Source organism: Coregonus clupeaformis, chromosome 1 (genome assembly GCF_020615455.1).
Source record: "Coregonus clupeaformis isolate EN_2021a chromosome 1, ASM2061545v1, whole genome shotgun sequence".
NCBI classification, from domain to species: domain Eukaryota; kingdom Metazoa; phylum Chordata; class Actinopteri; order Salmoniformes; family Salmonidae; genus Coregonus; species Coregonus clupeaformis.
In genome coordinates, this window is record NC_059192.1 from 87,938,181 (window position 1) to 87,961,627 (window position 23,447).

Sequence of the window (23,447 nt, forward strand, 5' to 3'; positions counted from 1 at the left end):
TGGCAAATAGAGGAGGCTGGTATCCATAAACACATTGGAAAGGGGACATACCGATGGCAGAGCAGGTCAGAGAATTGTGTGCGTACTCCACCCATGTCAATTGCTGCGACCAGGAGTGGGGGGTTGCGTGAAGTCATGCATCGCAGTGCCTTCTCGAGCTCCTGATTAGCCCGCTCTGACTGCCCATTGGATTGGGGATGGAATCCGGAAGTCAGACTGACTGTGGCTCCCAGCAGGTGACAGAACTCCTTCCAAAAAGCGGAGGAGAATTGTGGACCACGGTCAGAAACAACATCCCTTGGCAGTCCGTGGATCCGGAAGACGTGTTCCAGGACCACCTGGGCGGTCTCCTTGGCGGTTGGGAGCTTGGGGAGGGGAATGAAGTGTGCCATCTTGCTGAAACGGTCAACGATGGTGAGAATGACGGTCATGCCACTTGAAGGGGGGCAGCCCCGTGACAAAGTCAAGGGCGATGTGAGACCAGGGACGTCTGGGCACAGGCAGGGGCTGCAGCAATCCGGCTGGGGGCTGGCAGGACGACTTGTGTTGGTTGCAGATGGGGCAGGCTTGGACGAATTCCCGTACATCCTTCCTCAGAGAGGGCCACCAGAACCTCTGGGCGAGCAGGTTGTAAGTGCGGGTGGAGCCAGGGTGACAAGCTAGGCGGGAGTCATGTCCCCACTGAATGACCTGGGACCTCAGGTCTTCGGGGACAAAAAGGCGGTCAGCTGGGCAAGTGCTGGGACCTGGCTGGTTACGGAGAGCCTCCAGCACCTGTTCCTCAACAGCCCAGGTCAGAGCTGCAACGATGCAGGGACTTGGCAGAATCGACACAGGGTCCTTGGAGGGGGTGTCATCCTTCTGGAATTGACGGGAGAGGGCGTCTGGCTTGGTGTTGCGTGATCCAGGCCGGTATGACAGAGTGAAATTAAACCTGGTGAAGAACAGGGCCCAGCGGGACTGCCTGGAGTTCAACCGTTTGGCCGTGCGGATGTACTCCAAGTTCTTATGATCGGTCCAAACGAGAAATGGAATGGTGGACCCCTCCAGCCAGTGACGCCACTCCTCCAAGGCAAGCTTCACAGCCAGCAGCTCACGGTTCCCTATGTCGTAATTGCACTCAGAGGGGGACAACCGACGTGAGAAAAAGGCACAGGGATGGAGCTTCCTATCCTCCGCAGCCCACTGAGAAATCACAGCACCAACTCCCACATCCGAGGCGTCCACCTCCACAATGAATTGCCGGTCCACATCAGGCATCTGGAGGATGGGAGCGGAGGTGAACCTCACCTTGAGGGTACTGAAGGCTTTGTCGGCTGCTGGGGTCCAGGTGAAGGGTTGCTTGGTGCTGGTTAGAGCAGTGAGAGGGGCAGCAACGGAACTGTAGTTCCGGATAAACTTCCTATAGAAGTTAGCAAACCCCAGAAACTGTTGCAGCTTCTTTCTGTTCTCCGGAACTGGCCACGAAGTGACTGCTGATACTTTGGCAGGATCCATTTGGATACTTCCTTCTGCCACTATGTACCCCAGGAAGGCCACTGTCTTGACGTGAAACTCACATTTCTCTGCCTTGGCGTAGAGGGAATTCTCCAGAAGACGATGAAGGACTTGCTGGACATGGCGGGTGTGTTCAGACAGGTTTCTGGAGTAAATTAAGATGTCATCCAGGTAAACGAAGACAAACTTGTTTAACATGTCCCGCAGCACATCATTCACTAGAGCCTGGAACACAGCAGGAGCATTGGTGAGGCCAAAAGGCATAACCAGATACTCGTAGTGGCCTGTTGGTGTATTGAATGCGGTTTTCCATTCATCTCCCTCCCGGATCCGCACTAGGTGGTAAGCGTTTCTGAGATCCAACTTGGTAAAAACAGTGGCTCCCTGGAGCAACTCAAAAGCAGAGGTGAGCAGAGGCAGAGGGTAACGGTTTTTCACTGTGATGTCGTTGAGTCCCCTGTAGTCGATGCAGGGGCGAAGAGATCCGTCCTTCTTCCCCACAAAGAAGAAGCCAGCACCAGCAGGAGATGAAGATGAACGGATTAATCCTGCGGACAGAGAGCCATTGATGTAGTCCTCCATGGACTTTCTTTCAGGAGCAGACAACGAATAAAGACGACCCCTTGGAGGAGCTGTTCCAGGGAGGAGGTCGATGGCACAGTCGTACGGTCGGTGAGGGGGGCAGAGATGTGGCTCTTGCTTTGTTAAACACCTCTCTGAGACCATGGTAGCATTCTGGGACATTGGAGAGGTCCGGAGCGGAGTTAGTAGGTACTGGCCGAGGGGGTAGTGCGGCAGCAAGCAGGCAGGTTCGGTGGCAGTCCTCTCCCCACTCCCTGATCACCCCGGTCACCCAGTCGAGCTGAGGGTTGTGCCGGGCGGAGCCATGGGTAACCCAGGATGAGGGGTTGGCCTGGAGAGGGGAGCAGGTGAAACTGGATAGTTTCTTGATGGTTTCCGGACAGACCCATCGAGACCGGGGCCGTGACATGAGTGACCGATCCGAGTAAGTGTCCGTCCAGTGCCCGGGCAGGAATAGGAGGTATCAAACGGAGGTTCTCCAGTCCCAGTTGGCGTGCCAGCTTGACGTCCATTATGTTGGCTTCGGCGCCAGAATCCACCAGAGCAGCCAGGGTGTGAGTTGAGTCAGAGAGGCGGAGGTCCTTGGCTGCAAGGAGAACTGAAGTCGGCAGCTAGTCAGGAATGGCCGGACCTGGGTTGAATCGCCGTTGAACCGCTCGGGGTTTCCAATCTTGGGTTCCGGAGCAGCGGCTGCAATGACCGGGGCAGGTAACTCGGGGGGCTGGGCTGGTGGGCAGACTGGCTGGGGGTAAGGTTGGTGAGGAGTTGAATGAGCATGGCGAGTTGTTGTTGCTGCTGCTGGAACTGCTGCTCATGCTCATCGGTTTCCATGTCGGGAAAGTGTGCGCTGAGTCCATAATGGTCAGATCGTACTGTCACGGCTCAGACAGACGACAAGAGGACCACAATTGCGTCACACCAGAAAGTTTATTTAAACTTAAGGGAAAAGGGAAGTAGGGAGTGAGTGAAGGCTCCAGGGGTTATCCCGTCCAGTGTGCTGGGTCTGTGCCTCCCCCAGTGGCAGCGATGCGTCCGATGACGCCGGTGGTTGGTGGTCCAGAAGTCCTGGGGGGAGGAAACACAGACACAACGGGGCGGATGAAAACAGGCAACAGTACAGTTCAAGGGAATCCAAAATACGTAGTAGCAAGGCAGAAGGCTGGTCAGAGTTACCGGGATTGAAGAGTAGTCAGGAGTCGTAATGGCAGAAGCAGGTCTGGATCTCCTAAGGCAGAAGAGTATCCAATAAACAGGCAGGTCCGGGGTCACAAAACCAGGGTGAGCCAGAAGCGCGAGCAAACAGGTTCCGGGTGTGAGCTTTGCAGACGATCTGACACCGGAGAGCTGAAAGACAGGGCCTTAAATACTGGGAGAGGTTAGTGGGTAATGCAGCGCAGCTGGCAGAGTAATTAGAGCCGAGCAGAGCAGGGACAGGTGGAGCTAGTTAGGCTGAGTAGAGAGAGGGAGGTGAGCAGAGTGGAAGATAGTGGAAACCAATTAAGGTGGTAACCCGGTGGAGTGAGAGGGCTCATGACAGGTTTGACCAACTATAAATGTCGGTTTAACAAACTGTAACTGTCAGTTTGACCAACTATGTCGGTTTGACCAACTCTAACTATTGGTTTATCAAACTCTAACTATCGGTTTCACCAACTCTGTCGGTTTGACCAACTCTGTTTGTTTGACCAACTCTAACTGTCGGTTTGACCGACTTTTAGCTGTCTGTTTGACCTACTCTAACTGTCGGTTTGACCGACTCTATCTGTCTGACCGACTCTGTTTGTTTGACCAACTCTAACTGTCGGTTTGACCAACTCTAATTGTCTGTTTGACCAACTCTAGCTGTCGGTTTGACCGACTCTTAGCTATCTGTTTGACCAACTCTAACTCTAGGTTTGACCAACTCTGTCTGTTTGATCAACTCTAACTATCGGTTTGACCAACTCTAACTGTCGGTTTGACCGACTCTAACTGTCTTATTGATCAACTCTAACTATCGGTTTGACAAACTCTAACTGTCGGTTTAAACAACTCTAACTGTCTGTTTGATCAACTCTAACTATCGGGTTGACCAACTCTAACTGTCGGTTTGACCAACTCTAACAGCCCCAAAACATCACTGCTCTAGAGGAGATCTGCATGGAGGAATGGGCCAAAATACCAGCAACAGTGTGTGAAAACCTTGTGAAGACTTACAGAAAACGTTTGACCTGTGTCATTGCCAACAAAGGGAATATAACAAAGTATTGAGAAACTTTTGTTATTGACCAAATACTTATTTTCCACCATAATTTGCAAATAAATTCAGTAAGAATCCTACAATGTGATTTTCCTCATTTTGTCTGTCATAGTTGACGTGTACCTATGATGAAAATTACAGGCCTCTCTCATCTTTTTAAGTGGGAGAACTTGCGCAATTGGTGGCTGACTAAATTGTTTTTTTCCCCACTGTAACTGTCTGTTTGACCAACTATTAACTGTCTGTTTGACCAACTCTTAATTGTCTGTCTGACCAACACTTAACTGTCTGTTTGACCAACTCTTAACTGTCTGTTTGACCGACTCTAACTAAAAGTCTGACCAACTCTAACTGACGGTTTGACCAACTCTTAACTGTCTGTCTGACCAACTCTAACTGTCGATTTGACCAACTCTAACTGTCGGATTTGGCCGTCTCTAACTGTCGGTTTGACCAACTCTAGCTGTTGGTTTGACCGACTCTTAACTGTCTGTTTGACCAACTCTTAACTGTCGGTTTGACCAACTCTAACTGTCGGTTTAACCAACTCTAACTGTCGGTTTGACCAACTCTGTCGGTTTGACCAACACTGTCGGTTTGACCAACACTGTCGGTTTGACCAACTCTAACTGTCAGCTTGACCAACTCTAACTATCGGTTTAACCAACTCTAACTGTCGGTTTGACCAACTCTGTCGGTTTAACCGACTCTGTCGGTTTGACCAACTCTGTTTGTTTGACCAACTCTAAATGTCTGTTTGACCAACTCTAACTGTTGGTTTGACCAACTCTAACTGTCGGTTTGACCAACTCTAACTGTCGGTTTGACCAACTCTAAATGTCGGTTTGACCAACTCTGTCGGTTTGACCAACACTGTCGGTTTGACCAACTCTAACTGTCAGCTTGACCAACTCTAACTATCGGTTTAACCAACTCTAACTGTCGGTTTGACCAACTCTGTCGGTTTAACCGACTCTGTCGGTTTGACCAACTCTGTTTGTTTGACCAACTCTAAATGTCTGTTTGACCAACTCTAACTGTTGGTTTGACCAACTCTAACTGTTGGTTTGACCAACTCTAACTGTCGGTTTGACCAACTCTAAATGTCGGTTTGACCAACTCTAACTGTCGGGTTTGACCGTCTCTAGCTGTCGGTTTGACCAACTCTAGCTGTTGGTTTGACTGACTCTTAACTGTCTGTTAGACCAACTCTAACTGTCGGTTTAACCAACTCTAACTGTCGGTTTGACCAACTCTGTCGATTTGACCAACACTGTCGGTTTGACCAACTCTAACTGTCAGCTTGACCAACTCTAACTATCGGTTTAACCAACTCTGTCGGTTTAAATGACTCTGTCGGTTTAACCGACTCTGTCGGTTTGACCGACTCTGTTTGTTTGACCAACTCTAACTGTCTGCTTGACCAACTCTAACTGTCGGTTTGATCAACTCTAACTGTCGGTTTGACCAACTCTAACTGTCGGTTTGACCAACTCTAACTGTCGGTTTAACCGACTCTGTCGGTTTGACCAACTCTGTTTGTTTGACCAACTCTAAATGTCTGTTTGACCAACTCTAACTGTCGGATTGATCAACTCTAACTGTCGGTTTGACCAACTCTAAGTATCGGTTTAACCAAATCTAAGTATCGGTTTAACCAACTCTAACTGTCGGTTTGACCAACTCTAAATGTCGGTTTGACCAACTCTAAATGTCGGTTTAACCAACTCCAACTGTCAGTTTGACCAACTATGTCGGTTTGACCAACTCCAACTGTCGGTTTGACGAACTCTAACTATCGGTTTATCAAACTCTAACTATCGGTTTGACCAACTCTGTCGGTTTAACCGACTCTAACTGTTGGTTTGACCGACTCTGTCGGTTTGACCAACTCTGTTTGTTTGACCAACTCTGTTTGTTTGACCAACTCTGTTTGTTTGACCAACTCTAACTGTCAGTTTGACCAATTCTAACTGTCCGTTTGACCAGCTCTAACTGTCTGTTTGACCAACTCTAACTGTCTGTTTGACCAACTCTAACTGTCGGTTTGACCGACTTTTAGCTGTCTGTTTGATCAACTCTAACTGTCTGTTTGATCAACTCTAACTGTCTGTTTGACCAATTCTAACTGTCTGTTTGATCAACTCTAACTGTCTGTTTGACCAAATCTAACTGTCTGACCAACTCTGTCTGTTTGACCAACTCTAACTGTCTGTCTGACCGACTCTGTTTGTTTGATCAACTTTGTCTATCGGTTTGACCAACTCTAACTGTCGGTTTGACCGACTCTAACTGTCTGTTTGATCAACTCTAACTATCAGTTTTACCAACTCTAACTGTCGGTTTGAACAACTCTAACTGTCTGTTTGATCAACTCTAACTGTCGGTTTGAACAACTCTAACTGTCTGTTTGATCAACTCTAACTGTCGGTTTGACCAACTCTAACTGTCGGTTTGACCAACTCTAACTGTCAGTTTGACCGACTCTAACTGTCGGTTTGACCAACTCTAATTGTCTGTTTGACCAAATCTAACTGTCTGCTTGACCAACTCTGTCTGTTTGACCAAATCTAACTGTCTGTTTGATCGATTCTAACTGTCTGTTTGACCGACACTTAACTGTCTGTTTGACCAACCACTAACTGTCGGTTTCAACAACTCTAACTGTCGGTTTGACCAACTCTGTCTGTTTGACCAACTCTAACTGTCGGTTTGACCAACTCTAAGTATCGGTTTAACCAAATCTAAGTATCGGTTTAACCAACTCTAACTGTCGGTTTGACCAACTCTAAATGTCGGTTTGACCAACTCTAAATGTCGGTTTAACCAACTCTAACTGTCAGTTTGACCAACTATGTCGGTTTGACCAACTCCAACTGTCGGTTTGACGAACTCTAACTATCGGTTTATCAAACTCTAACTATCCGTTTGACCAACTCTGTCGGTTTAACCGACTCTAACTGTTGGTTTGACCAACTCTGTCGGTTTGACCAACTCTGTCGGTTTGACCAACTCTGTTTGTTTGACCAACTCTGTTTGTTTGACCAACTCTGTTTGTTTGACCAACTCTAACTGTCAGTTTGACCAATTCTAACTGTCCGTTTGACCAGCTCTAACTGTCTGTTTGACCAACTCTAACTGTCGGTTTGACCGACTTTTAGCTGTCTGTTTGATCAACTCTAACTGTCTGTTTGACCAATTCTAACTATCAGTTTTACCAACTCTAACTGTCGGTTTGAACAACTCTAACTGTCTGTTTGATCAACTCTAACTGTCGGTTTGACCAACTCTAACTGTCGGTTTGACCAACTCTAACTGTCGGTTTGACCAACTCTAACTGTCGGTTTGACCGACTCTAACTGTCGGTTTGACCAACTCTAATTGTCTGTTTGACCAAATCTAACTGTCTGCTTGACCAACTCTGTCTGTTTTACCAAATCTAACTGTCTGTTTGATCGATTCTAACTGTCTGTTTGACCGACACTTAACTGTCTGTTTGACCAACCACTAACTGTCGGTTTCAACAACTCTAACTGTCGGTTTGACCAACTCTGTCTGTTTGACCAACTCTAACTGTCGGTTTGACCAACTCTAAGTATCGGTTTAACCAAATCTAAGTATCGGTTTAACCAACTCTAACTGTCGGTTTGACCAACTCTAAATGTCGGTTTGACCAACTCTAAATGTCGGTTTAACCAACTCTAACTGTCAGTTTGACCAACTATGTCGGTTTGACCAACTCCAACTGTCGGTTTGACGAACTCTAACTATCGGTTTATCAAACTCTAACTATCCGTTTGACCAACTCTGTCGGTTTAACCGACTCTAACTGTTGGTTTGACCAACTCTGTCGGTTTGACCAACTCTGTTTGTTTGACCAACTCTGTTTGTTTGACCAACTCTGTTTGTTTGACCAACTCTGTTTGTTTGACCAACTCTAACTGTCAGTTTGACCAATTCTAACTGTCCGTTTGACCAGCTCTAACTGTCTGTTTGACCAACTCTAACTGTCTGTTTGACCAACTCTAACTGTCGGTTTGACCGACTTTTAGCTGTCTGTTTGATCAACTCTAACTGTCTGTTTGACCAATTCTAACTGTCTGTTTGATCAACTCTAACTGTCTGTTTGACCAAATCTAACTGTCTGACCAACTCTGTCTGTTTGACCAACTCTAACTGTCTGTCTGACCGACTCTGTTTGTTTGATCAACTTTATCTATCGGTTTGACCAACTCTAACTGTCGGTTTGACCGACTCTAACTGTCTGTTTGATCAACTCTAACTATCAGTTTTACCAACTCTAACTGTCGGTTTGAACAACTCTAACTGTCGGTTTGAACAACTCTAACTATCGGTTTGACCAACTCTAACTGTCGGTTTGACCAACTCTAACTGTCGGTTTGACCAACTCTAACTGTCGGTTTGATCGATTCTAACTGTCTGTTTGACCGACACTTAACGGTCTGTTTGACCAACCACTAACTGTCGGTTTGATCAACTCTAACTATCGGTTTCAACAACTCTAACTGTCGGTTTGACCAACTCTGTCTGTTTGACCAACTCTAACTGTCGGTTTGACCAACTATGTCTGTTTGACCAACTCTAACTGTCGGTTTAACCAACTCTAACTGTCTGTTTGACCAACTCTAACTGTCTGTTTGACCATCTCTAACTGTCGGTTTGACCAACTCTAACTGTCGGTTTGACCATCTCTAACTGTCTGTTTGACCAAATCTAACTGTCGGTTTGACCAACTCTAACTGTCGGTTTGACCAACTCTAACTGTCTGTTTGACCAACTCTAACTGTCTGTTTGACCGACTCTAACTGTCTGTTTGACCGACTCTAACTGTCTGTTTGACCAAATCTAACTGTCTGTTTGACCAAATCTAACTGTCTGTTTGACCGACTCTAACTGTCTGTTTGACCAAATCTAACTGTCTGTTTGACCAAATCTAACTGTCTGTTTGACCGACTCTAACTGTCTGTTTGACCAACTCTAACTGTCTGTTTGACCGACTCTAACTGTCTGTTTGACCATCTCTAACTGTCTGTTTGACCGACTCTAACTGTCTGTTTGACCAACTCTAACTGTCTGTTTGACCAACTCTAACTGTCTGTTTGACCAACTCTAACTGTCTGTTTGACCGACTCTAAATGTCTGTTTGACCAACTCTAACTATCGGTTTGACCAACACTTTACAGGCTATGCTGTGACTGCTGGACACTTCTCCTCTCCTAATGTCATAGATGTGGCTGCAGGAGCTCCACAACACGGTGGAGAGGGGAAAGTATGTACTGGAATGTTATAACTTTGTTTTGTTATTGCATTGGTACGGTACATACCTGTACTAAGTACCTGTAACATACATACCTGTACTGAGTACCTGTGACATACATACCTGTACTGAGTACCTGTAACGTGCATACCTGTACTGAGTACCTGTAACGTGCATACCTGTTATGAGTACCTGTAACGTACATACCTGTACTGAGTACCTGTAACGTACATACCTGTGCTGAGTACCTGTAACGCACACCTGTACTGAGTACCTGTAACATACCAGTATTTTAACATTGCTTACTCATCTCCCTCCAGGTTTACATTTTTAGAATCGATGGTGTGTCTTTGGTGAAGATCTTTCAGGCCTCAGGGAAAATGGTATGTGTTTGAAGGTCCACAGTTAGCTACTATGTTGTTTAACCATTACATTTACGTCATTTAGCAGACGTTCTTATCCAGAGCGACTTACAAATTGGTGCATTCAACTTATGATAGCCAGTGGGACAACCACTTTTAATTTTTTTATGGAGGGGGGTGGGGGGTGGGGGGGGGGGGGGGTGGAAGGAATACTTTTATACTATTCCAGGTATTCCTTAAAGAGGTAGGGTTTCAAGTGTATCCGGAAGGTGGTCAGTGACTCCGCTGTCCTGGCATCGTGGGGGAGCTTGTTCCACCATTGGGGTGCCAGAGCAGCGAATAGCTTTGACTGGGCTGAGCGGGAACTGTGCTTCCGTAGAGGTAGGGGGGCTAGCAGGCCAGAGGTGGATGAACGTAGTGCCTTCGTTTGTGTGTAGGGTCTGATCAGAGCCTGAAGGTAAGGAGGTGCCGTTCCCCTCACAGCTCCGTAGGCAAGCACCATGGTCTTGTAGTAGATGCGAGCCTTAACTGGAAGGTAGGGTCGTACTCTGCGAATGTTGTAGAGCATGAACCTGCAGGATCGGGTCACCGTTTTGATGTTAGCGGAGAACGACAGGGTGTTGTCCAGAGTCATTCTAAGGTTCTTTGCACTCTGGAAGGAGGACACAATGGAGTTGTCAACCGTGATGGTGAGATCATGGTGCGGGCAGTCCTTCCCCGGGAGGAAGAGCAGCTCCGTCTTGCCGAGGTTCTTCTTGAGGTGGTGATCCGAAATCCACACTGATATGTCTGCCAGACATGCAGAGATGCGATTCGCCACATGGTTATCAGAAGGGGAAATATTGTTGTTTATTTACCAGTGTGTCGGTAGTAATCACTCTTAATATATGCCATTTAGCAGACGCTTTTATCCAAAGTGACTTAGTCATGAGTGCATAAATTTTACGTATGGGTTGTCCCGGGAATCTATGCTCTGCGAACTGAGCTACAAAGAACCACCATTCACTTCTAGAATCTGTTGTCATTCTTTGTTATCAGAAATAACATAGGCCTTCGCTAGAGTGATAATGGACACATTCCTTGTCCTGTTCTAAAAAGCATGCTTGATAGAGAGTCTCTAAAGTTAATCTGGGTCTGGGAAACCATGCCCCATGTGTTGTAGAGTAAACATAGCTGGTGTAGAGGAAGCATGGCAGGCTGCTTGTTCATAGCTGGTGTAGAGGAAGCATGGCAGGCTGCTTGTTCATAGCTGGTGTAGAGGAAGCATTGCAGGCTGCTTGTTCATAGCTGGTGTAGAGGAAGCATGGCAGGCTGCTTGTTCATAGCTGGTGTAGAGGAAGCATGGCAGGCTGCTTGTTCATAGCTGGTGTAGAGGAAGCATTGCAGGCTGCTTGTTCATAGCTGGTGTAGAGGAAGCATGGCAGGCTGCTTGTTCATAGCTGGTGTAGAGGAAGCATGGCAGGCTGCTTGTTCATAGCTGGTGTAGAGGAAGCATGGCAGGCTGCTAGTTCATAGCTGGTGTAGAGGAAGCATGGCAGGCTGCTAGTTCATAGCTGGTGTAGAGGAAGCATGTCAGGCTGCTTGTTCATAGCTGGTGTAGAGGAAGCATGACATGTGGCTAGTTCTTTGTTTTCTCAGGAGCGCCACGCTGTTTATGCTGTCAATGTAGTGTTTTTGAGAGCAGCAGTGGTTAGCTAGTGCGAGGGAAGGAGGCTCTAGGCTGCATTCCAAATAGCACCCCATGGGCTTTGGTCAAAAGTAGTACACTATATAGGGAAATACATACCATTTGTGACACATCCGTAGTCTGGCCAGAAACCAGACAGTTAGGGAGGGCAATTCACATGGATTTAGGTGTAAATAACAAGTACATCTTGTTAGATACAGACCATACGTTTTGTAAATATTATATTAATATTGGTCTAGATATGAAAGGGAAAATAAATCCAGTCAGATTGTGGAGGGGATGATGAAAATAAAAGGAAGTGCATGTCTATCTTCAGGGCCTGGGAAAAAGCAGACCTCCTTGAGGGCCTGGGGAAAAGCAGACCTCCTTGAGGGCCTGGGGAAAAGCAGACCTCCTTGAGGGCCTGGGGAAAAGCAGACCTCCTTGAGGGCCTGGGGAAAAGCAGACCTCCTTGAGGGCCTCGGGAAAAGCAGACCTCCTTGAGGTGGAAAAGCAGAAAAGCAGAGGTCCCTGAAGGCATGGGGAAAAACAGACCTCCTTGAGGGCATGGGGAAAGGCAGACCTCCTTGAAGGCATGGGGAAAAGCAGACCTCCTTGAGGGCATGGGGAAAAGCAGAGCTTCTTGAGGGCCTGGGGAAAAACAGACCTCCTCTAGGGCATGGGGAAAAGCAGACGACCTTGAGGGCCTGGGGAAAAGCAGACGACCTTGAGGGCCTGGGGAAAAGCAGACCTCCTTGAGGGCCTGGGGAAAAGCAGAGCTCCTTGAGGGCCTGGGGAAAAGCAGACCTTCTTGGGGGCCTGGGGAAAAACAGACCTCCTTGGGGGCCTTGGAAAAAACAGACCTACTTGGGGGCCTTGGGAAAAGCAGACCTCCTTGAGGGCATGGGGAAAAGCAGACCTCCTTGAAGGCCTGGGGAAAATTAGATCTCCTTGAGGGCCTGGGGAAAAGCAGACCTCCTTGAAGGCCTGGGGAAAAGCAGACCTCCTTGAGGGCATGGGGAAAAGCAGACCTCCTTGAGGGACTGGGGAAAATCAGACCTCCTTGTGGGCCTGGGGAAAAGCAGACATTTGAGGGGAAAAGCAGACCTCCTTGTGGGCCTGGGGAAAAGCAGACCTCCTTGGGGGCCTGGGGAAAAGCAGACCTCCTTGAGGGCATGGGGAAAAGCAGATCTCATTGAGGGCCTGGGGAAAAGCAGACCTCCTTGAGGGCCTGGGGAAAAGCAGAGCTCCTTGAGGGCCTGGGGAAAAACAGACCTCCTTGTGGGCCTGTGGAAAAACAGACCTCCTTGGGGGCCTTGGGAAAAACAGACCTCCTTGGGGGCCTTGGGAAAAGCAGACCTCCTTGAGGGCATGGGGAAAAAGCAGATCTCCTTGGGGGCCTGGGGAAAAAAAGACCTCCTTGGGGGCCTTGGGAAAAGCAGACCTCCTTGAGGGCATGGGGAAAAGCAGATATCCTTGAGGGGGAAAAGCAGACCTCCTTGAAGGGGAAAAGCAGACCTCCTTGAGGGCCTGGGTAAATGCAGACGTCCTTGAGGGCCTGGGGAAAAGCAGACATATTTGAGGGGAAAAGCAGACCTCCTTGTGGGCCTGGGGAAAAACAGACCTCCTTGGGGGCCTGGGGAAAAGGAGACCTCATTGAGGGCATGGGGAAAAGCAGATCTCCTTGATGGCATGGGGAAAAGCAGACCTCCTTGAAGGCCTGGAGAAAAGCAGATCTCCTTGAGGGCCTGGGGAAAAGCAGACCTCCTTGAAGGCCTGGGGAAAAGCAGACCTCCTTGAGGGCCTGGGGAAAAGCAGACCTCCTTGAGGGCATGGGGAAAAGCAGAGCTCCTTGAGGGCCTGGGGAAAAGCAGACCTCCTTGAGGGCATGGGGAAAAGCAGACGACCTTGAGGGCCTGGGGAAAAGCAGACCTCCTTGAGGGGAAAAGCAGACCTCCTTGAGGGCCTGGGGAAAAGCAGAGCTCCTTGAGGGCCTGGGGAAAAGCAGACCTCCTTGAGGGCATGGGGAAAAGCAGACGACCTTGAGGGCCTGGGGAAAAGCAGACCTCCTTGAGGGCCTGGGGAGAAGCAGACCTCCTTGAGGGCCTGGGGAAAAGCAGAGCTCCTTGAGGGCCTGGTGAAAAGCAGAGCTCCTTGAGGGACTGGGGAAAAGCAGACCTCCTTGAGGGCATGGGGAAAAGCAGACGACCTTGAAGGCCTGGGGAAAAGCAGACCTCCTTGAGGGCCTGGGGAAAAGCAGACCTCCTTGAGGGCCTGGGGAAAAGCAGACCTCCTTGAGGGCATGGGGAAAAGCAGAGCTCCTTGAGGGCCTGGGGAAAAGCAGACCTCCTTGAGGGCCTGGGGAAAAGCAGACCTCCTTGAGGACCTGGGGAAAAGCTGACCTCCTCGAGGGCCTGGGGAAAAGCAGAGCTCCTTGAGGGCCTGGTGAAAAGCAGAGCTCCTTGAGGGACTGGGGAAAAGCAGAGCTCCTTGAGGGCATGGGGAAAAGCAGACGACCTTGAGGGCCTGGGGAAAAGCAGACCTCCTTGAGGGCCTGGGGAAAAGCAGACCTCCTTGAGGGCCTGGGGAAAAGCAGACCTCCTTGAGGGCATGGGGAAAAGCAGAGCTTCTTGAGGGCATGGCGAAAAGCAGACGACCTTGAGGGCCTGGGGAAAAGCAGACCTCCTTGAGGGCCTGGGGAAAAGCAGACCTCCTTGAGGGCCTGGGGAAAAGCAGAGCTCCTTGAGGGCCTGGTGAAAAGCAGAGCTCCTTGAGGGACTTGGGAAAAGCAGTCCTCCTTGAGGGCCTGGGGAAAAGCAGACATATTTGAGGGCCTGGGGAAAAGCAGACCTCCTTGGGGGCCTGGGGGAAAACAGACCTCCTTGGGGGCCTTGGGAAAAGCAGACCTCCTTGAGGGCATGGGGAAAAGCAGATCTCCTTGAGGGCCTGGGAAAAAGCAGACCTCCTTGAAGGGGAAAAGCAGACCTCCTTGAGGGCCTGGGGAAATGCAGACGTCCTTGAGGGCCTGGGGAAAAGCAGACCTCCTTGAGGGCATGGGGAAAAGCAGACCTCCTTGAGGGCCTGGGGAATAGCAGACCTCCTTGAGGGCATGGGGAAAAGCAGACCTCCTTGGCAATGAATAGAGCAGAGGGAATATTTTTCCCAGAGGGAACTTCAGTTGTGGCTAATAAATTAGACAATAAATATACATACATGGCAGATAAACCATTGTACTAGATCAACACCAATAATCATTTTACATTGAAAAGCTGTCCTTGACTCTGTGATCTGACCAGTGCTGGGTCTGTCTAAGTAACCACTAACCAGTGCTGCGTCCGTCTATAACTTTATACATTATAGAAAAGATGAGTACAAAGTCATGTATTTTCACTGATGTGATGTCTATGTAAATGTAAATGTAATGTCTGACCCAATGCTGTCTGTCTGTGTGGCTTTGTGGCTGTGCTTGGTTATTTTCCAGATGGGCTCTTACTTTGGCTCCTCATTGTGTGGAGTTGATCTGAACCTGGACGGCCTGTCGGACCTGCTGGTTGGAGCGCCCATGCACAGCACACTACGGGACGAGGGACAGGTCTCTGTCTACCTCAGCAAGGGCAACGTGAGTGGGAAGAGTGAGATCTGGGTTGGATGGGAAAAGGGTTGTAAAATGTTATGAACTTTCTGAAAGGGCCCATGTTGTTCAGAAGTTGTAGGATATTCGGAAGGGAATGAACAGGGAGGGATTCTTACAACTAGGAATTCTGTAAATGGGATTTCTGAAAAACATGAGAAATGTGCAATGTACAGTATATTCTAGACCTCCAGTCAACCTGTCTGGCCCTCCGTATGTAAACATGGCTGCCTATAGCGTGTAGCAAGAGTTTATATGACCTCCATAGATTGTTCATCTGTCCATGTCAGACCAGCTGGTTAACAAAATGTTATTAACTTGAAGAAAACTATTTGCTTTAAAAGTGGGGATTGTTTAACTTTGTCTGTGTTTGGTCCTGTTCTATTTGTGAGTTATCATTAGGATGTTATAACTAGCTAGTCTTGGAGGTTCTTACGGTGAGTTATCATTAGGATGTTATAATTAGCTGGTCTTGGAGGTTCTTACGGTGAGTTATCATTAGGATATTAAAACTAGCTAGTCTTGGAGGTTCTTACGGTGAGTTTGGTTATTTGAGTTTTTAGTGAAAGTTAAATAACTATATCTATAGCCGATACAGAAAGTTCCTCAAATGTTATAGGAGAAAGCTGGATGTATTTCAGTTAGTAGTCAGTTATAACCATTGCCCTTTAAAGTAAAGGGTTGTGTCACATCATAACTGTTCCCCTTTAAAGTTATGGGTTGTGTCACGTAATAACCGTTCCCCAGTAATAGGTTGTGTCACGTCATAACCATTCCCCTGTTTGACTCTAATTGCAGGGGGTGATGGAGGAGGCTGGACTCTTAAATGGAGATGATGCCTACAGTGCACACTTTGGAGAGTGCATCACTGCAATCGGAGACATCGATGACGATGGATACCAAGGTAAGTGTCTCTCAACTAACTCACTGTGTTGTCAAGTATAGAATGTATGCTTATGAAAATGTGTCCACTCCTCAAACCGCCACTGTTGTTGTACAAATACCAAAATTCTCAATGAAACACTTTCATGAATATTCAATTATTTTCATGAGAGGTGGTCTAGTCTACAATGTTTATGGAATGTGATATAGCTTAGTCATACAGTTTTTGTTCCACAATATTAAACATTGTGACGTAAGCAAATGTAGGCTGGTCGTAATACCTATGCTAGAAAAGCCCAAAAGCTTTTCTCTCAGAGACATTCTGTTTCGATTATCTTATGGAGAGGGGGATCTTCAGAAAGCATAACCCTCTTTTACTCATGTGTATGCACACACACACCCAGATATAGCTTACACACACACAGACAGCATATTGTTCCTGGCACTCACTGGAGTTGTCTAAAGAAGACTTTTCTTGGCGTGTGTTTCACAATAGAACGCTACAGGAAGACTGGAGGCAATTTTTCTGCTTTCATTCATCTCTCTTGGTTTGATAGAATGTGATATCACCTGATGTGTTTTTCCTGTAGTGTCTAAAGACCAGCCACCTGGCAGCAGCAGCTCTGTGTCTGGAGCTCTGAGGTGCCCAATGCCATCATGCTCCTATCTAGGCTGTAGGGCTGTAGGGGCCAATGCCATCATGCTCCTATCTAGGCTGTAGGGCCCAATGCCATCATGCTCCTATCTAGGCTGTAGGGCTGTAGGGCCCAATGCCATCATGCTCCTATCTAGGCTGTAGGGCTGTAGGGGCCAATGCCATCATGCTCCTATCTAGGCTGTAGGGGCCAATGCCATCATGCTCCTATCTAGGCTGTAGGGGCCAATGCCATCATGCTCTTATCTAGGCTGTAGGGGCCAATGCCATCATGCTCCTATCTAGGCTGTAGGGCCTGATGCCATCATGATCCCATCCAGCCTGTAGGGCTGTAGGGCCCAATGCCATCATGATCCCATCTAGCCTGTAGGGCTGTAGGGCCCAATGCCATCATGATCCCATCTAGCCCCTACAGCTCCTATCTAGGCTGTAGGGGCCAATGCCATCATGCTCCCATCTAGGCTGTAGGGCCTGATGCCATCATGATCCCATCTAGCCTGTAGGGCTGTAGGGCCTGATGCCATCATGATCCCATCTAGCCTGTAGGGCTGTAGGGCCTGATGCCATCATGATCCCATCTAGCCTGTAGGGCTGTAGGGCCCAATGCCATCATGATCCCATCTAGCCTGTAGGGCTGTAGGGCCTGATGCCATCATGATCCCATCTAGCCTGTAGGGCTGTAGGGCCCAATGCCATCATGATCCCATCTAGCCTGTAGGGCTGTAGGGCCCAATGCCATCATGATCCCATCTAGCCTGTAGGGCTGTAGGGCCCAATGCCATCATGATCCCATCTAGCCTGTAGGGCTGTAGGGCCCAATGCCATCATGATCCCATCTAGCCTGTAGGGCTGTAGGGCCCAATGCCATCATGATCCCATCTAGCCTGTAGGGCTGTAGGGCCCAATGCCATCATGCTCCCATCTAGGCTGTAGGGCCTGATGCCATCATGATCCCATCTAGCCTGTAGGGCTGTAGGGCCTGATGCCATCATGATCCCATCTAGCCTGTAGGGCTGTAGGGCCCAATGCCATCATGATCCCATCTAGCCTGTAGGGCTCAGCTGGTAGAGCACGGCGCTTGTAACACCAAGGTAGTGGGTTCGATCCCCGGGACCACACGTACACACAAAAAAAAAAGGTATGCACGCATGACTGTAAGTCGCTTTGGATAAAAGCGTCTGCTAAATGGCATATTATTATTATTATTATCTAGCCTGTAGGGCCCAATGCCATCATGATCCCATCTAGCCTGTAGGGCCCAATGCCATCATGCTCCCATCTAGCCTGTAGGGCCTGTTACAGTGGCTAGTCTTATGTAGTGCCAAACATTTTACATTTTAGTCATTTATCCAGAGCGACTTACAGGAGCAATTAGGGTTAAGTGCCTTGCTCAAGGACACATCGACAGATTTTTCACCTAGTCGGCTCGGGGATTAGAACCAGCAACCTTTCGGTTACTGGCACAACGCTCTTAACCACTAAGCTACCTGCCACCCTATATTCACCTTTCAGAATCAGAGAAGTGATATGGGGTTAAGGACTGGATAGACAGGAGACCATTAACACTGTCTCACATTATCTGATGAAGAATCTACTGATCAAATCAAATCAGATCAAATTTTATTGGCCACATGCGCCGAATACAACAGGTGCAGACATTACAGTGAAATGCTTACTTACAGCCCTTAACCAACAGTGCATTTATTTTTAATAAAAAAGTAAAATAAAACAACAACAAAAAAGTGTTGAGAAAAAAAGAGCAGAAGTAAAATAAAATAACAGTAGGGAGGCTATATATACAGGGGGGTACCGGTGCAGAGTCAATGTGCGGGGGCACCGGCTAGTTGAGGTAGTTGAGGTAATATGTACATGTGGGTATAGTTAAAGTGACTATGCATAAATAATTAACAGAGTAGCAGCAGCGTAAAAAGGATGGGGTGGGGGGGCAGTGCAAATAGTCTGGGTAGCCATGATTAGCTGTTCAGGAGTCTTATGGCTTGGGGGTAGAAGCTGTTGAGAAGCCTTTTGGACCTAGACTTGGCGCTCCGGTACCGCTTGCCGTGCGGTAGCAGAGAGAACAGTCTATGACTAGGGTGGCTGGAGTCTTTGACAATTTTGAGGGCCTTCCTCTGGAAACCATTAACACGGTCTCACATTATCTGATGAGGAATCTACTGTTAGACTGGAGAGCATTAACATGGTCTCACATTATCTGATGAGGAATCTACTGTTAGACTGGAGGCACGACAGGCCAAATGGAAACAGCAAATTTGTCAGTAAACTTTCCAAATGTCAACAAAACAAAATACACTAGACAAGGTGGGATTTTTTTGTGTCGATTAAAATTAATTATGCGAGAAATAGCTGTGGACACGCTTTTATGCGCAAATATTGATATAATAACCATCATATCGAAGTACACTTGGAGCCACGCGATGACATGTTGTGTGGTCCTCCCACTACGACTCAGGAAAGCATGCAGTTTATTAGGCTACAGAGGAAATAAGTTATGAGGAACTTCACAGGGTGGTGAAAGTGTAAGGTGATGAGCTTGATGCTCCTTTCCAATAAATATTGAATGTGTTATTCTGATGACATGAGGATCGATGTTTGGCTGCCGTTTGAGAAATAAAAATAATCTCGCTCTTTTTGTCCATAATAATCTCATGTAGGCTATACCTGCACTGGATCTGTGAGCTGTTGGCTAGAACACGTGCCAATACCAGAGTGGGCACATTCACTATATAACGCATCATTTCTTTGTGACAAAACCATTAGTAGAGTTACAAATGTGACGGAAACCCATTAAACTTGTATTTTTTTATTTGGTACATGGGATTTTAACCGCAAAAGTTATTTTATGTGCACTACGTCATCACACACAGCCTTTTATCTGCAACACAACAATTTGAAACATATCTGGTGGGAAAATTTGCATATTGTTTTTATGCGGATTTGAGAATTTCCGCATCAAAATCTGTAGCCAATTGGATGGAAACCTAGCTATTGTTCAATATGATTCCAGCTTTTTAGATAAGACTAATTCACTAGAAAAGTGGAAGATAAGCCAAACAATAACTTTACACCCAACAATTACATTCAGGATGTTTAAAGTGAGAATTGCTTTCAGCTTTCAACGTCCCACATTTGACAATGTAAAATTAATATGATGAGGTACTTAGTAAACCATGTTGCTAAACCACATTATAAACCTTGAAGAGTTTCTTATCCATGATATGATTCAGTTTTAAAACATTCACTTTTCGCTGAGGCATGCTATAACAACATCACTGAAAAACTGTTTTTGTTTTAAAAAGGCATTTTCCAGGTTTTGTTGCGAGGGAGGATAAGGGGACGTAGTGCACAACTTTTGACCAGAGCCTTCCCTATGGGCCCTGATCAAAAGTTGTGCACTATGCAGGGAGTAGGGTGCCATTTGGGATGCAGTCGAAGTATGAACCTTTTGCCTTCAGCTTTATGGTTCTGTTTCCACTCTCACAGAGGTCTCATACAGGGGTTTATGGGCACTGACAATGCTTGTCTTTTAAGACAGGGTTTCACAAACTCTGTCCTGCCCCCCCTCCCCCCCGGGTGCATGTTTTGGTTCTTGCCCTAGCCCTACACAGATGATTCAAATAACCAACTCATCATCAAGCTTTGATTATTTGAATCAGATGTGTAGAGCTAGAGCAAAAAACGAAACGTTCTCTCTCTCAATTCAATGCAATTCAATTTAAGGGCTTTATTGGCATGGGAAACGTATGTTAACATTGCCAAAACAAGTGAAGTAGATAGTAAACAAAAAATATTAACAGTAAACATTACACTCAGAAGTTCCAAAAGAATACAGACATTTCAAATGTCATATTACAGTGAGGGGAAAAAAGTATTTGATCCCCTGCTGATTTTGTACGTTTGCCCACTGACAAAGAAATGATCAGTCTATAATTTTAATGGTAGGTTTATTTGAACAGTGAGAGACAGAATAACAACAAAAAAATCCAGAAAAACGCATGTCAAAAATGTTATAAATTGATTTGCATTTTAATGAGGGAAATAAGTATTTGACCCCCTCTCAATCAGAAAGATTTCTGGCTCCCAGGTGTCTTTTATACAGGTAACGAGCTGAGATTAGGAGCACACTCTTAAAGGGAGTGCTCCTAATCTCATCTTGTTACCTGTATAAAAGACACCTGTCCACAGAAGCAATCAATCAATCAGATTCCAAACTCTCCACCATGGCCAAGACCAAAGAGCTCTCCAAGGATGTCAGGGACAAGATTGTAGACTACACAAGGCTGGAATGGGCTACAAGACCATCGCCAAGCAGCTTGGTGAGAAGGTGACAACAGTTGGTGCGATTATTCGCAAATGGAAGAAACACAAAAGAACTGTCAATCTCCCTCGGCCTGGAGCACCATGCAAGATCTCACCTTGTGGAGTTTCAATGATCATGAGAACGGTGAGGAATCAGCCCAGAACTACACGGGGGGATCTTGTCAATGATCTCAAGGCAGCTGGGACCATAGTCACCAAGAAAACAATTGGTAACACTACGCCGTGAAGGACTGAAATCCTGCAGCGCCCGCAAGGTCCCCCTGCTCAAGAAAGCACATATACAGGGCCATCTGAAGTTTGCCAATGAACATCTGAATGATTCAGAGGAGAACTGGGTGAAAGTGTTGTGGTCAGATGAGACCAAAATCGAGCTCTTTGGCATCAACTCAACTTACCGTGTTTGGAGGAGGAGGAATGCTGCCTATGACCCCAAGAACACCATCCCCACCATCAAACATGGAGGTGGAAACATTATGCTTTGGGGGGGGGTTTCTGCTAAGGGGACAGGACAACTTCACCACATCAAAGGGACGATGGATGGGGCCATGTACCGTCAAATCTTGGGTGAGAACCTCCTTCCCTCAGCCAGGGCAAGAAGAGGCACATTAAGGTCCTGGGGTGGCCTAGCCAGTCTCCAGACCTTAATCCCATAGAAAATATGTGGAGGGAGCTGAAGGTTCGAGTTGCCAAACGTCAGGCTCGAAACCTTAATGACTTGGAGAAGATCTGCAAAGAGGAGTGGGACAAAATCCCTCCTGAGATGTGTGCAAACCTGGTGGCCAACTACAAGAAACGTCTGACCTCTGTGATTGCCAACAAGGGTTTTGCCACCAAGTACTAAGTCATGTTTTGCATAGGGGTCAAATACTTATTTCCCTCATTAAAATGCAAATCAATTTATAACATTTTTGACATGCGTTTTTCTAGATGTCTTTGTTGTTATTCTGTCTCTCACTGTTCAAATAAACCTACCATAAAAATTATAGACTGATCATGTCTTTGTCAGTGGACAAACGTACAAAATCAGCAGGGGATCAAATACTTGTTTCCCTCACTGTATGTCTATATATAGTGTTGTAACAATGTGCAAATAGTTAAAGTACAAATGGGAAAATAAATAAACATAAATATGGGTTGTATTTACAATGGTGTTTATTCTTCACTGGTTGCCCTTTTCTTGTGGCAACAGGTCACAAATCTCGCTGCTGTGATGGCACACTGTTGTTTTTCACCCAGTAGATAAGGTACTTTATCAAAATTGGGTATGTTTTTGAATACTTTGTGGATCTCTGTAATCTGAGGGAAATATGTATCTCTAATATGGTCATACATTTGGCATGAGGTTAGGAAGTGCAGCTCAGATTCCACCTCATTTTGTGGGCAGTGTGCACATAGCCTGTCTTCTCTTGAGAGCCAAGTCTGCCTACGGCGGCCTTTCTCAATAGCAAGGCTATGCTTATGTCAGGAGCTGATGTGGATGTGGTGTAGGAGTCAGGCGCAGGACACAGAGGCTTAGTCCAACAGACTTTACTTGTCATAAAGTGACAAAATACAAAATACGGGCCTCGGAACAAACAGAGGCGAGCGATTACGCAAACTGTGCGTAAAAACACCAAAACAAATAAACAGAGCAGAACCTCTCAGCTCCTACGGACAGGCGGACAATAACACACAACACAAGACTAACCAAACGAGAAACTTATAGGAGACATAATCAACCAAACAGGAAACAGGTGTACACAATCAGACAAAACCAAACAGACATCGAAAACATCAAACGGTGATAGCTAGTACTCCGGGGACGACGACCGCCAAAGCCTGCCCGAACAAGGAGGAGGAGCAGCCTCGGCCGAAACTGTGACAGCTTACTGAGTCTGTACATAGTCAAAGCTTTCCTTAAGTTTGGGTCAGTCACAGTGGTCAGGTATTCTGCCACTGTGTACTCTCTGTTTAGGGCCAAATAGCATTCTAGTTTGCTCTGTTTTTTTTGTTAATTCTTTCCAATGTGTCAAGTAATTATCTTTTTGTTTTCTCATGATTTGGTTGGGTCTAATTGTGTTACTGTCCTGGGGCTCTGTGGGGTCTGTTTGTGTTTGTGAACAGAGCCCAAGGACCAGCTTACTTAGGGGACTCTTCTCCAAGTTCATCTCTCTGTAGGTGATGGTTTTGTTATGGAAGGTTTGGGAATCGCTTCCTTTTAAATGTGTTGATAGAATTGAACAGCTCTTTTCCGGATTTTGATAATTAGCGGGTATCGGCCTAATTCTCCTCTGTATGCATTATTTGGTGTTTTACGTTGTACACAGAGGATATTTTT

General features: G+C 46.9%; 1 protein-coding gene across 1 annotated transcript in view; it reads left to right on the forward strand.

The window, feature by feature from the left end:
• Positions 1–23,447, forward strand: part of LOC121578210 (integrin alpha-9-like) — a 224,420-nt gene that overhangs the window by 56,535 nt on the left and 144,438 nt on the right. Inside the window, exons 7-10 of the mRNA XM_041892414.1 lie at positions 9,523–9,608; positions 9,917–9,979; positions 15,106–15,243; positions 16,054–16,159. Coding sequence (XP_041748348.1) covers positions 9,523–9,608; positions 9,917–9,979; positions 15,106–15,243; positions 16,054–16,159 — 393 coding nt within the window. The remainder of the gene's footprint in view (positions 1–9,522; positions 9,609–9,916; positions 9,980–15,105; positions 15,244–16,053; positions 16,160–23,447) is intronic.